This window comes from Camelus dromedarius, chromosome 12 (genome assembly GCF_036321535.1).
Source record: "Camelus dromedarius isolate mCamDro1 chromosome 12, mCamDro1.pat, whole genome shotgun sequence".
NCBI lineage: Eukaryota > Metazoa > Chordata > Mammalia > Artiodactyla > Camelidae > Camelus > Camelus dromedarius.
Window position 1 is genome coordinate 5,406,931 of NC_087447.1, and position 13,356 is coordinate 5,420,286.

General features: G+C 56.0%; 1 protein-coding gene across 1 annotated transcript; it reads right to left on the reverse strand.

Annotated features, from left to right (window-relative positions):
- Window positions 1-2,116: 2,116 nt before the first annotated feature.
- RHOD (ras homolog family member D) lies at window positions 2,117-10,537 on the reverse strand. The gene is made up of 5 exons (XM_010998149.3): window positions 10,382-10,537; window positions 6,357-6,444; window positions 5,412-5,521; window positions 3,286-3,420; window positions 2,117-2,724 (listed from the first exon to the last, which is right to left on the reverse strand). The coding sequence occupies exons 1-5, from the start codon at window positions 10,511-10,513 to the stop codon at window positions 2,557-2,559; spliced, it is 633 nt and encodes a 210-aa protein (XP_010996451.1). The 5' UTR covers window positions 10,514-10,537; the 3' UTR covers window positions 2,117-2,556.
- Window positions 10,538-13,356: the final 2,819 nt, after the last annotated feature.

The following is a 13,356-nucleotide window of genomic DNA, read 5'->3' on the forward strand; positions in this document are numbered from 1 at the left end:
GAAGACTGACACTCTCTCAGGACCAAGTCCATCACTCCATTCACCTTCCCGTTAATACTCAGCCTCCTTGGCCTGGCCCTCTTGTCCTCACTGCCTTGCAAAACATCATACAGTATCCAGCAGATTCAAGTCACCACCACAGCTTTTTTTTTTTTTTCCTTTTTTGAGTTGAAGCATAGTCAATTTACAATGTTGTGTCAATTTCTGGTGCACAGCATCGTATTTTATACATATACATACATGTTTTCCATTTCATATTCTATTTCATTAGAGGTTACTACAAGATATTGAATATAGCTCCCTGGGCTATACAGTAGAAACTTGTTGTTTATCTATTTTATATATAGTAGTGTGTATCTCATGATAATGCTTCTCATGCCCCCATACTCACCAGGCAGTCTCCCTTCCTCAGGAAGTGACTTCTCTCTCCTGGGAGCTTCCCAACTGCCCCCTCATGCTGAGGTCAGGACCCCTCCTTTGTGTGTATCCCAGGGCACTGCAAACAGACCTGGCTTTGATGATACAAAACCTACAGTTCCCTGTATCATAGCTCTAGTTCTTGTCATAGTGTTGGACACATCAGAGAGCTCCTTAGACACCAGGCTATTGAAGAAACAGATGGTGGAGTCCCTGGTTATCTCAGGGAAGGAGCCTGAACCAGCACCCAGGTCTCCCGACATCTTGTTCAGCATCTTGACCTCACATAGAGGATGCACTATCCAGCCCTGCTCTACTCCAGGTAATTCATTCCACGTTTGCTGCACACCTCCTTCATTCCTGGCACTGTGTTAGGCACCCGACAAGCATCTTATCATTTCATCCTCACAGCAACCCCCTAGGATGGGCATGATCATCTCCACTTGCCAGATGGAATACTGAGGCTCAAAGAATATAGCTCTCATAAAATCACACAGCTACGGAAAACGGCAGGACAAGGATTCAAACCCAGATCTGCTACTGACTCCAGAGACGGAAGACTCTGCATCTCTGTGACACCAACAGGCCAAGCCCCATCCCCAGACAGGGGCTAGGAACAAACAGACGAAGGAAACAACAATCATGACTTCAGGGAAGCCAGGAAGTCAGTGTGAAAAGCTTCATAGCCAAATAACAATCAAGGGTTCCAAGGACTCACATTTTGGGAAATCAGAGGAGACATCTGAGCTGGGTTTAGCTCACTGCACTGGGGGAGGGCAGGAAGGGGAGACTAGGGAAGAACATTCTGGGCATGGGGTGTGCTTGGGGGAGGAGCAATCAGGCTAGAAATTTAGGCCAGGAAAAGTTGTTTCCCATCCCTGAGCAGCTTATACTAAAACCCTGGAGTGGAGCCTCTAATCCAAGTGGGGTTTTCTGAGCAAGTCCCTAACATAACTTCATCTGCCTCAGTTCAGCTCTGTAACCTGAGCCAGGAGTCCTAACTTGCAGGAAGTGGTCCCTCCCCTGGAGCTTTTTCTAATGAAACGGAGTGGATGGGTGTTTAGTGGCTGTTCCGTGTGGGTGGATCTCATCCAATCAGTTGAAGGCCTTAAGAGAAAAGACTAAGGTTCCCAAGAAAGAAGGAATTCTGCCCCAAGTTAGCAATAAGAAACCCTGCCTGAATTTCCAGCCTACTTCCCTGCAGAATTCAGACTCAAGGCTGCAACATTGACCTGAACCTCCAGCCTGCTGTGCAGGTTTTGGACTTGCCAGGCCCACAATCACGTGAGCCAGTTCCTTAAAATCTCTCTCCACATCTGGTTCTATTTCTCTGGTGAACCTGGACTATACAATTTTATGGATCATATTACATAATTACATCTATAGAATACCATCTATTGTATTTATCATAAATAAAGTGACACTTGAACATCTGTGAGCATTTACTGCGTGCCAGGCACTGCAAAGCTCTTTGCAGGTGTCTGGTGATGATGCCCTTACTCATCCAGAAGCTCCATGATGTGGCCTGTGATGGGTCCCATCTCACAGATGAGAGGCCCAGAGGGTTCAAGTAACTAGCCCAAGGGCCTCAAATGATAAAGCTGGTTTTGGATCCAGGTAGTTACACTGGGGTGGGCTCTTATCCACCATGCAACATGTGTGCAAAGGCATTTTGAATCAAGAAGCATGACACAGCCGACAAGGGATGCCATTTTAGTGTTACAGTTACCTCTAGGATGGGCAGGGTGAAGGGGGACAGAGTGGGGTGTGAGTTCTGGCTGGAGGGTCCTAGCACCGCTGAGTCCTGAAGGTGCAGCTCCGGAAACAGCCGCGAGGTGGCGCCAGGCCGCTCCAGGATGTGTGGTTGGGGCTGGGAGCTGGGAGTGATTCCGGGGTCTCTAAGACTAGCCCTCTACAGGGCTGGTGAGCCCGGGAACCCCCTTCCCCAGGCCTTGTGGGGTTTCGCTCCGGTCCAGGGATCCTACCCCCAGGGTCGGGGACCCGGCCTTGGTGGTGCCTATCTGTTTGAGGTATGATTTGGTGGTCACAGCCTGGGGACTGGGTCCAGCCTGGCCAACTGGGCAGAAAGTCAGTGCCCAGCTCCTTCCTGTACTGCTGGGGAGGGAGGGCCCCAAGCCATCAGGTCACCACACAAAAGCTTCGGGTAATCCGCCTCCAGAAGTTGCGACTGCGGCTGCTAAGGGCCACCTCAGCAGCCTCCTGGAAGACGGCGTGGATGTTTTCCTGCAGCAGAGCCGAGCACTCGAGGTAGGCCACTGCACCCACGGCCCGCGCCATCTCCTGGCCCTAATGGGGAGAGTGGACATGGCTGCCGTGAGGTGGGGGCCGCTGGGGACCTCACGCCCAGCCTCCCCCTAGCCCTCTTGGCCATCTTAGGTGCGACTGTCTGGAGTACCCACTGCTCGGGTCCCCTGGCTTAACCAGGCACACAGATGGCTTCACTGGGTTTCCCGCCTCAGTTCTCGGCCTCTGCCTCTCAAGACACCAACTAATTAACTTCCCAGCCTAACTCAGCAGGCAGCAGAGAGGGGCCCACAGGCTGAAGAGCTGGGGGTCCTTCCTGGGCCTCAGGTTCCCCATCTGTGAAGTGGGTAGGTAGGACTATTTGATGTACACCCCACTTGCTCTCCATTTCTCGGGTGGAAATTTCCAAGCCTTGTAGTTCTTGACCACGACTGTCAAGAAATTCTGGGAATTACCTATGCAAGCAAAACAACCCCTACCCTGAGCCACACCCTGCGTGTGCTAGATGCCTGGCGCTGCTGAGAGGCTGGGCCAGATCAGCACATCCTGTATCACAGAAGTTCCCTCTCCTGGTACCCCCTGCCCCCGGGCTGGGTTTCCTACCCTGTGGTAGGTCACAGGCTCCAATCTATTTTTCCGCAGCTTCTTCACCAGCGACTTGTCCTTGCGCAGGTCAGTCTTGCAGCCCACAACGATGATGGGCACCTCCTTGCAGAAGTGATTCACCTCTGGGTACCACTGCAGGGAGCAGGTAGTGAGGGGGTGTGTGTGTGAGCCTTGGGGAGAATGGGCTGCCCCCCGGTAGATCAGCCAACATTTAGGGAGACCTACTCTGGGCCAGGCTCTCAGACTTTATGCATATGAACTCATTTGCCCCCCAAGTCTCTTTGAAGCAAGTTCCAACATCAATCCCATTGTACAGATACACTAACTGAGGCTCAGAGAGACTGTAACTTGGCCTTGGTCACATAACTGGAAGTGGCAGGATGTGAACCCAGGGGGGTGGGGCCCAGAGCCCTGTTCCCACCTGCTCTAGAATCCTACCTTTGCAAGGTAAGGGGTCCCATGACTGCCTCCCCAACAGGGTAAAATATGTAAAGAAATGTGAGCCTTTAAAAAGAAAATTGCTCACAAAACGGCTGCATCAGCTGTTTGCCTGTTGGAGGGAGTGTCCCCGTCCTGTGTCAGCTGCTCTTTGGAGTGTGAGGCTCCAGGGCCTGGTTATTTCAGTCTGGACCATAACCAGGAGCCTGGAATCCAGACTGTATCTCCAGGAACGCATGCCTGTTCAAGTTCATGAAAAATTATCATCAACCGTTTGGCTTCTGGAGCCAATAGGGCTGCTGTGGGGTCCTTGGCAGACCCTCCCCTCCACAAACTGCCCTTGGAAAGGGTTTCCTCCCTGACTCCACCTTGCTGAACCCAACAGGGAATCCTTAGCCCTCATCCTACCTGAGCCCTGACACCAGCAATCACTCCCTCCTCCAAAACCTGGTCTGCACTTCACCCCAGGACCCCACCCTCCTGGTTGTCCTCAGGTCTCCAGCTGACAGCCCCCTCCCCTACCCCTAGTCCTAAAGGGGCGTGCCCTGCCCAGCCCTACCCCCTCCCAGTAACTGCAGACTCAGACATCTGCCTGCCCACCTGACCCTCCACTGGGATGCCCAAAGGCCTCCTTCTCCCACCTCCCACCCCTAGCTTACTCCTTCTCAACTTGGGAAATGGCAAGTTCACCTTCCAGTTGCTCTGATCAAAATCTCTCTCCCACCCATGTCCAATCTATCTGTAAACCCTGATGGTTTGGACTTCCAAACAGATTCAGTGCCCACTCACCTCTCATCACCCCCTCTGCTAGCACCCAGTCCCAACCACCACTGTCTCCCCTGGTCCCTGGTGCCTAGAACAGTGCCTGGCACGTAGATGTGCTCCATCAGTACTTCTGAATGACTGCGTGGAGCAGATCCGTGGTTCAAATCTGACGGTTACCACTTTAATAGATGTGTATCTTGGAGCAAGCCATCCAATTTGGGGATAGCAGTTTTCTGCTCCATGGTGTTTTTAGGTTAGGTAAGTATATATATATACAAGTGCCCAGAACTGTACCTGGCACACTAAGTTCTCAATAAATGCTGTCATCATTGCTGTGGTTACTGTTACTAATGCTGTCGTGGCTGTGCTCTGAGGAACACAAAGGCCCCGGCAGCAGTGGGGACAGGGTGTGCTGAGGATGTCAGCAGGAGCAGAGGAACTCAGGGGGCCGTATCCCTGACACCTGTGAGCAGCCTCAGGAACCTCTGACATAACTGGGGGACAACCTGGGAGGCCGCTGGGAGATAGCAGTCACACTGATGGAGGCTGAGAGCTGCTGGAAGCTGACAGTTCATGCGACCTTGGGCAGACCCAGGCTGGGGAGATGAAGGGGCCTCTGGATCACCCAGCATTTTCAGGTAGGGTTACAGCAGGAAGAGCCACAACATTGAGTCTGTAGAATGGGGCAGGCAAGGAGAGCACTGAACTGGGAGTCAGAGGCCCAGTACGGACCCTGCTACCAAATCCCTGTAGGGCTCTGGGTAAGCTGCTCCGGGCCTCAGTTTCCCCATATAAATGCCAAAGGCACTGGACTTGATGTCATCTGGGGCCGGCCGGGCTCTGATGGTCTGTTAGGTCAAGGGTAGGGTGGAACATGGGGACTGTGCCACCCAGCCCTCCCCCCTATGCCCAGTACCTACCCGGTTAGAGACATTGTCAAAGCTGTATGGGTTGGTGACATCAAAGCAGAGGAGCAGGACACTGGCGTCAGGGTAGAACAGGGGCCGTAGACGGTCATAGTCGACTTGCCCTGGGTAGAATGGAGGTGGTCACTTCCTCTGGACTCCTGCTCTCTGTCAGCACCTCCCCAAATCAGATGTCACCTCACCCAAGACCTGGGGGTGGGGGCAGTGGGGGTGAACTGGGTCAGGGCCTAGTTCTGTGCCTCAGGGTCCAGCACAGGTTTGGCACTTAGGGGGCCATTCCACGTGAATGTTCCCCTTGGGGCAGTGTTCCCCTGGCCTGCCTGTGGGATGTGTCAGCCCTGGCCTGGGTAAGGCCACTGGCTGAGAGAGCCCTGTTCTGGAATGAATGGGGGCTAAGGCAGGGGCCTCCCCCAGAGGAACTGAGGCCATCACTCAGAAGCCTGCTTTGCCCTGGGCTTGGGTTGTGGGGTCAGGTGCGGGGTGGTGAGGAGAGAGGCAAGCAGAACCCAGGCGAAGATATCACAGCACAACCAAGGTAAGGGGGTTGCAAGGATTCCCTGAGGTTAGCTTTGAGTTCTGGTGTATATTTGACTCTGAACCCTCTTGTGGGCAAGGTCAGGAGGCTGGAGGGCAGGTGTCAAGGTTGGGCAGATCTTATAGACGCTAAAGCCAAGGTAGAGGCCAGAGACAGTCCACTCCTTGAGAGCAGAGGTCTGTTCCCCTCTTGTCTGCTGGATGTGGTGGGCTGCTCTGGGCTTAGGAAGCAGCAGACAAGAGGCAGAAGTAAGGAGGGTTCAGGTTCCTGGTGGCTCTATTCCTGGCTGACACCTGTCCCTTGGAGACTAGTTGGCCTCCTGGTTCAGAAGGAAGGGAGTGGGGCTTGGCTCAGGGCGTCTGGGGCCCCTCCTCCCACTCCGTCCCTCCCCAGCCCTCACCCACCTGCTGTGTCCCAGATTTGGAGGTGCACAGGTTTGCCCTTCATTTGCAGATTAACGGAGAGCCTCTCAAACACTGTGGGGGTGTAGCTCTGAGGAAGAAGGGTTCAAGGGGGCGGCCATGAGGACAGCTTCTGAAGGAGGGTGGTTCCCGGGCCCAGGCCAGAGCCCAGGAATGCCTGCGGCACTGCCCCTCTGGGAGTCAGCAGAGCGTAGTAGCTTCTGGGAAGCAGGTGGCTGGTGGGGTTGAGGCCTGGAGCTGCCACTTGGTAGCTGTGTGCCCGGCCAAGGCACTGAACCTCCAGGGCCCCTCCTCGACTGCAAAGCGAGCCTATTAAAGTACCTTCAGCAGCGCATTGCTCTAAGAATTCAATGAGCGCTCAGCACAGGCACTGGTACAAAACGAGCACTCGACACATGCCAGGACTGTTATTTTTATCTTTGTGCCCATCCAGACTGTCCCATTTCTGAGCCTTCCTTCATAATGTCCCCTCCCCCTGGAATGACATTAACCTACGTTTGTTCGTTCACTCCCTCATTCATTCACTCATGAGCACCTTCTCTGGGTCTGATTCTGGACCTGGGGGAACAAGTGATAATGACTCGTTGCCTGCCCTGGGGAGCTCCTAGCTTTTTCGAGTCCCTCCTTTGCCTCTCAACTTCTCACAATCCAACCAGAATGCCCCATTTCTATCTCTCTTACCTGCCCCATCTGGCCTCAGAGAGGTCACCCAGGCCAGAGGCCTGCTGAGCTGGTGCTGCCCCCCTCCAAAAAGGCTGGATGAATGAAAACAGGGCCGGCTTTTACACAAGTGCAGGAGTGAAGAGGAGGAGCTTTTACAGACAGGGTCTGAGCAACAGGTGAGGTTTTCAAAACCTGGCCACAGCACACCAAGAGGTATGCTGGACCGGCTACATCTTGGATACCTGGGCCTTGCTCCTTTGCTTAGGGCTGAGTGGTGGGGCCACAGTCCAGGGGGCCCTGTCTTCCGCTCTTTCAGGGTGGGACAGGGCCTCCACCTGCCCATGACTCAGGACTCCCAGCCCGCCCGCCCACAGGCCCTCTGAATCAGGCTCTGGTCACTGGGAGGGGCAGCCCCTTGGTGGTGGGTCAGTGGGGTCCCCCAGGGCACTAGGGAAGCTGCAGGGGAGGGTGGGGAGAACAGCAGGTCTGAGAGTGGACAGTGGGTCACTATGGAGACACTGACATCTTCTGAGCTCCCAGCTTGGCCACCCACTCACCAGTAGAGTGGTCCTGCGGCAGGACCCCTCCTGGTGTGAGGTGCAGGGCAGCCTGCCAGGAAACTCTTGGGAGACACATGTCAGAACTTCACAAATGCCCATGGAGATGCCACCATCACCCACATTCTCTAGAGATCTGCTGGGCCTGGATCTTTACCTGCACCTCTCTGATCCTTGCAACCTTGGAAAGTCAGTAGTAACCCAATTTTCCTGCTGGGAATACAGGGAGGGGAATTGATTTGCCTAAAGTAACGCTCTGGACAGAAGGCTAAGGATGGTCTCTCAGGCCCCAGAGGCCAGGCTCTGCCCCTGGCCACCTGTCTCTCCTGAGGTCACCAACTCCAGTGCCTGGCGGCAGGAGTGGGCAGGAGACCCCCCACGCCTTGGTTGTGGGGTGGGTTGCTCCTCTGGCTTGGAACTGTCACAATCTTCCCCTGGACTGTCATCCTGGAGACTCTGTCTACACCTTCTGACGTGTTCTTTGAACCCCCAGGCAAGGTCAATCTCTGCCCATGGAACCAATAAGTGCCTAATCTTATCCGTTGAGCTGTCCTCTGCCAGAAGGCCAGGGTTGGGCCCAAGTTAGACAAAGGCAGAGATGATTCAGGCCTGGGTCTGCCTTCATGGGGTCACAGACAGATGGATGGATTATTGCAGGACAGGGGACACAGCTCAAGAGAGGAGAGTCAGGGGTTCCCCTGGGGAAGCACACCCCTGGGAGTCCCTGTGGGGACCAGGAAGGACTTGGCTGGTTCTGGAATGTCAGCTGGTACTCCCTGCCCTGTCCCACCCTGGCCCTGCTGTGGGGCCCCTAGGCTTCTGGTCTTGTGGGAATATGTGTTGTCCCAAGTGCCAGTCAGGACTGGGCAGGGGTTAGTGCCCAGCTTGGAGTCCCCCTGGCTCTGGAGCTCTCTACTGTGCTCCCCCTGCCCTGAACCAGACGATGGGCCACAGCAAGATGAGGCTCACTGAGGCCCCTCCAAACCCCAGCCTCCCTCTGCTCTTTGCTGCTGCAGGAGGGGCCTGGGAGATGGGACCCCGGGTCTCCTCTCTGCTGGCTCCCTGGGCTTGCAGGACTGTCAGGAGGAGTCCAGAGCAGGGCCAGAAGGCTGGTCCGGCAGGCAGAGCACTGGGGGCTGCAGAGAGTGTCCTGGGCAGGGGCTGGAAGACCTGGGTTTGAGGCCAGCACTTCCACTGCTGGGCTCTGTGCCCTGAGACAAGACTCTTCTCTCTGGCCTCAGTTTTCCCATCCGTAAAATGAAAGCCTTTCCAGCTCTCAGACCTTGTGTTTCTTTTAGATGAAGAGGACTCTCTTGTCTTGGTGGCAGAGAAGTACCAGGGAATCAGGATCCCCAAACAGGGGAGGTGCCTAGGAAGGCCAAGTCCAGCCCTCTGGTGACAAGCACGTCTTCCCCTCCCCTGGCCACCCAGAGTGTCCTTCAACACATATTTTTCATCAACTGTAAGATGCCCATTTCCACACTGTAACCTCTCTGAAATTGGGATGGGTGTCACCATCAATATCTCAGAGTCCAGGACACTTGTGGTGGGCCCAACACTTCCCAGTTCCTCTTCTGGACCCTAGCTGGACCAGCCTCTCTGGGGTGCTCCCCACACTGGGCCCTAATTGTTGGGTTCTCACAGGCAGCATCTGGGAGCCTGGAAACACATCCCCCCACCCCCAACTAAAAACAAATGTGTGACCAAAGGATGTGATGTCAGCTCTGTGAACCACAAAGCAAGAGTCAGCTTGATGCTGCCAGAGTGGAAAGAAAGGCTGAGGCTCTTACCAGGCCTGGCCTTTCCTGCCTCCCCCATTGACTCCCTAGCGCTGCACACCCCACGGGTTTGGAGGATGCTGGCATAGGCAGGAGGGGGAGGAGATGCTGGAAGCAGACCCATGGACTCCCAGGAGAACTCGGCTAAGAGGGGCAAAGTGGGTGGGTCCAGGCCCTGTCCTGGGGCTGGTGAGTCCGCCTGGAAAGTCAGTGAGCACGCTGACAGTCCACATGCCCAGGTGTCAAGGACATGCCAAGTACCTCTCGGGGTTGTCTCTCAGCCTTCCCTTAATTCTTCCTCACCACCATCCTTGGGTCTCTCCACCCCATGAGATCATGTGAGCAAAACAGGGTCTCAGAGAGGCTAAGCAAGGTACTGAGGGCCCCAGAGTTTGTTCGAGGAGGCTGAGTGCCAATCCAGCTGTCTGAGGAGTCTGCTGCGCTCTTGCCCTCCAAGGCAGAGCCCACAGGATGTCCACTGTGGGGGCAAGAGCTGTGAGAAAAATGTTTCCCAAGAAAAAACCTTTGCTACCTTTCAGTGAGTCCTTCCTGTTGCAGCTCAGAGATGAGCCCTTGACCTGCATGAACTCACTCATCACAGGGACCCTGGGAGGTGGGCACCATCATTATTCCTATTACATGGTTAAGGAAACAGGCACAGAGAGAGTAAGGGGCTTGCCCCAGGGCACACAGCTATAAGTGACAAAGCCATGATTTGAAGCCAGGTGGTCTGGCCCCCGAGGCTCAGTCCCTCTTAGCCATGCTGTGCCACCAAGTGCTCCCTTAGGACCTGCTACGTCCCGTCCCCACGTCACCTAAGTCATTCCCTGTGACACCTCCCCCAGTTAGGTGCCATTCTTGCCACTTTGCAGAGGATACCATTGAGGCCTTCACTGGCAGAGGGAGACCTGCGGTGGACCCCACGCTCTGCTGAGAGGCAGGCTGGGCGCGCGGCCTGGGTGGAAGGATGCACCCGTGCCCCGCTGTGCCCGGAGGGGCCGGCACTCACCTCGGGGAAGGCGCCCTCGGCGAAGACCATCAGCAGCGACGTCTTCCCGCAGCCGCCGTCGCCCACCAGGACCACCTTGACCGACCGCGCGCCGGGCGGCGCCTCCTCGCCCGCCGCCTGGGCCGCCTTCATCGCGGGGCGGCGGAGGGCCGGGCGCAGAGCGCCGTCCGCGGGGCCGCCGGGGCAGGAATGTGGAAGGGGCGGGGCGGCGGGAGGAAGTGCGGCGGCGGCGGCGGCGGCGGCGGCGGCGGGCGGCCCAGGTGAGGGGCCGGCGGGGCTCGGGGCGGCGCGCGGCGCGAGGCGTGGCGCTGGGCTGGGCCCTGCGCCTCCCGCCCCAGGCGGCCGGGGAGAAGCGTTTCCCGCGCCCCTACTGTGTGCGGGCGCTCAGGCCGCAGGACGGGGCACGCAGACTCGGCCTCGACCTCGACCTCGGGAACGCACCTGGGTCTGAGGGGCAGAAGTCAGGTGGCTGGACGGGGACGGTGCGGACAGGGAAGGAGGAGGCGCCTGGCCCCCTTCCCCGGGAGAAGGGAGGTGGGCGTCAGCCTTGGCTTACCAAGGTGGGGACAGGGACTGGGTCCCTGGTGCCCAGTCTAGGCGGGGCACGGAGCAGGAGACTGTGACTTTTGGTGAATGAATGAATGAATGAGTGAGTGAATGAATGTGCATTTCCCCCAGGGCTCTGGAGACAGAACACACCACAGGCCTCCCTGCAGGTTTTTCGGGGCAGGTGGGAAGAGGGTGACCCGGGCATGCCCTTAAAGGTTGGTCACAGGCACTGCCAGCCTGGCTTCCCCTCCCCCAGCCAGCACCAGGAAGTTTCACTACAGGTGGGTCTCTCCTCTGGCTGGGGCATGATCCGGGAAAAGTGATGGAACTTTCCATCTGTAAAGTGCTTAAAGCAAGGTCTGGCACATGGTTGGTGCTGTCGTAGGTGAATGATTCTTATTTAACCAGCGCTGATGGCTCCTGTGCCCAAGGACCTGGAGACCCTGAGCCCTTGAGGTCAAAGTCTCCCATGTGGGCTGTCTCCCACTGCCTAGAATGGGAGGCAGGCAGGAGGATATGGGGGATAAGAGCCACAACGGTGGTGGGGACAGGCAGGGGAGGGGAGCTGGAGAGAGGCTCCTCACCTAGGTTGGGGGTGGTGGTCAGGAAACCCTTCTGAGAAGAGGGGCCAGAGTCTTGAGGGAAAAGTGAGACACAGATGCAGGGCATGGAAAACTTGATTCAAACTGAGGGAACAGCACATGCAACGTGTGGAGGCAAGAGAGGTGGGTCCCTGTGACGGAGGGTGAGGTTGGGTTGGGGAGCCAGTGCTGGGGGTGAGGCTGAGGGTTCAATAGGGCCTGGTTAGTGGAGCACTTTGGCAAGGAATAAATACAGAATTGGACTGGAAACTGTCACCTGACTCCCTGTTAGGAGCCAGAATTGAAATATGTATTTTTTTTAAATGGGCACACGGACCTCCCCCGATCGTGGACTGTTTTTACTGAAGCTCAAGAAATGGGGGGCAGAAGTCTTTGGGTTTCACCCCACACACACACACACACAGATCATGATGTCATTCTCCATGGAGTTCAAAGCCAGACGGGTGAAAAACCACCCTCAGCCCTCTTTGAACCTCACTGTGGTCCAAAGAGGCAGCCCCCTCTGCACAGAGGCAAGCCAAGACCCCTGACTCCTATTCCAAGCTCACCCAGGGCCACAGTCGGCAGGCTGAAGCCTCACCGGGCTGGAGGGAGCACCCCAGGACATCCCCACCCTTCAGATGACCCTTTCTCTCAGAAACTGCCAAAGCGCTGGGCAGTGACTTGGCACCGGGCTGGGTGTGTAGCTACTGAGTAGGGCTCCCCGCCCCAAGGAGTGGTGGGGAGGTACCCCATCCCCCAAGCGTCAGCTGTCAACCTTGTCATCCCTTATTCTCCCCAGTACTGCTGTCATCAGGCTTTGGGTGGCAAGGCTGGGAGCCAGGTGTGGCCTAGGGGCGGAGGGAGCTGAGAGTCAAGCAGAGGCATTTGGCCTTGGTTGCTATAGGGATAATCACTTTAATGACACTGCTGATGTGTGTCATGCTTCACAGTTTCACTGAACATTTCCTAATAAGAACAGTGCCCATTAATGGATTGCTAACTGCATGGAGGCATTGTCCCCTAGCAGGTGGGAATTGTTAGCCCATTTCACAGATGAGGAACTTGAGGCCCACAGAGGTTAAAGTTCTCATCTAAGATCCATAGCTAGCAAGAGGCAGAACTCTAATTTGAACCCATGTCTGGCCACAAAGCTGGTCTCTCTCCCAACACCACACCCTACATGCATTATTTGACTGTGAGCTGGGGAGAGCAGGTGACCTGTCCCCCGGTCTACAGATTTAGAAGCTGAGGCTCAGAGAAAGACATTGGCTTGTGTCAGGCTAGCAAGACACAGAGCCAGGATCTCAATCCAGGTCTCCTGATGTTAAACCCAGCCTCGGTCCCACACTACTCTCCTGCTTCTGCAAGGAGATTTGTCACTGGGCCCGGGAAATCTGCCCTGGTTGGCATGGAATTTTTCCAAATCTCAGACATTCCTGGGCCCTGGACGGCACTGTTTTCCTGGAGTTTATTTTGGAGTGGGGAGGTGCCCGGGTTACTGTCTGCCTGGCCAGAGTCCTGTTTACTGTTTTCTGTGGCTGCCGTTCACCACCAGCTTGGGGTGACTCAGCCCCTTGAGGCCCCATCAGCCCCAAGCCCAGAGTCCTTCTGCAACTTACTCGACGGGTCACTGCCCCACAACAGCGGAGGTGGCCAGGCCGGCCCTTGGCCTGATGGCCTGACATGGAATCCCCTCCTTCAGATGCATGTGGTCAAGCAGGATCTTCCAGCCTCCAGTCCAGCCTTGAGCATCTCAAGGGCAGGGACCAAGGCCCACAAGTCTCTGTATCCCTAGACAGGAGTGCAGGCCCCAGGCTGGCACTCTTCTGTGGCTCAGGATGT

Excerpts from the sequence above, each read along its gene's own strand:
- RHOD (XM_010998149.3), bottom strand. The coding sequence starts at position 10,513 with ATGAAGGCGGCCCAGGCGGCGGGCGAGGAGGCGCCGCCCGGCGCGCGG. Across the intron at positions 6,445-10,381 it reads CCGAGGGCGCCTTCCCCGAG|AGCTACACCCCCACAGTGTT; the intron begins GTGAGTGCCGGC and ends CTTCTTCCTCAG. Across the intron at positions 3,421-5,411 it reads TTGACAATGTCTCTAACCGG|TGGTACCCAGAGGTGAATCA; the intron begins GTAGGTACTGGG and ends TGCTCCCTGCAG.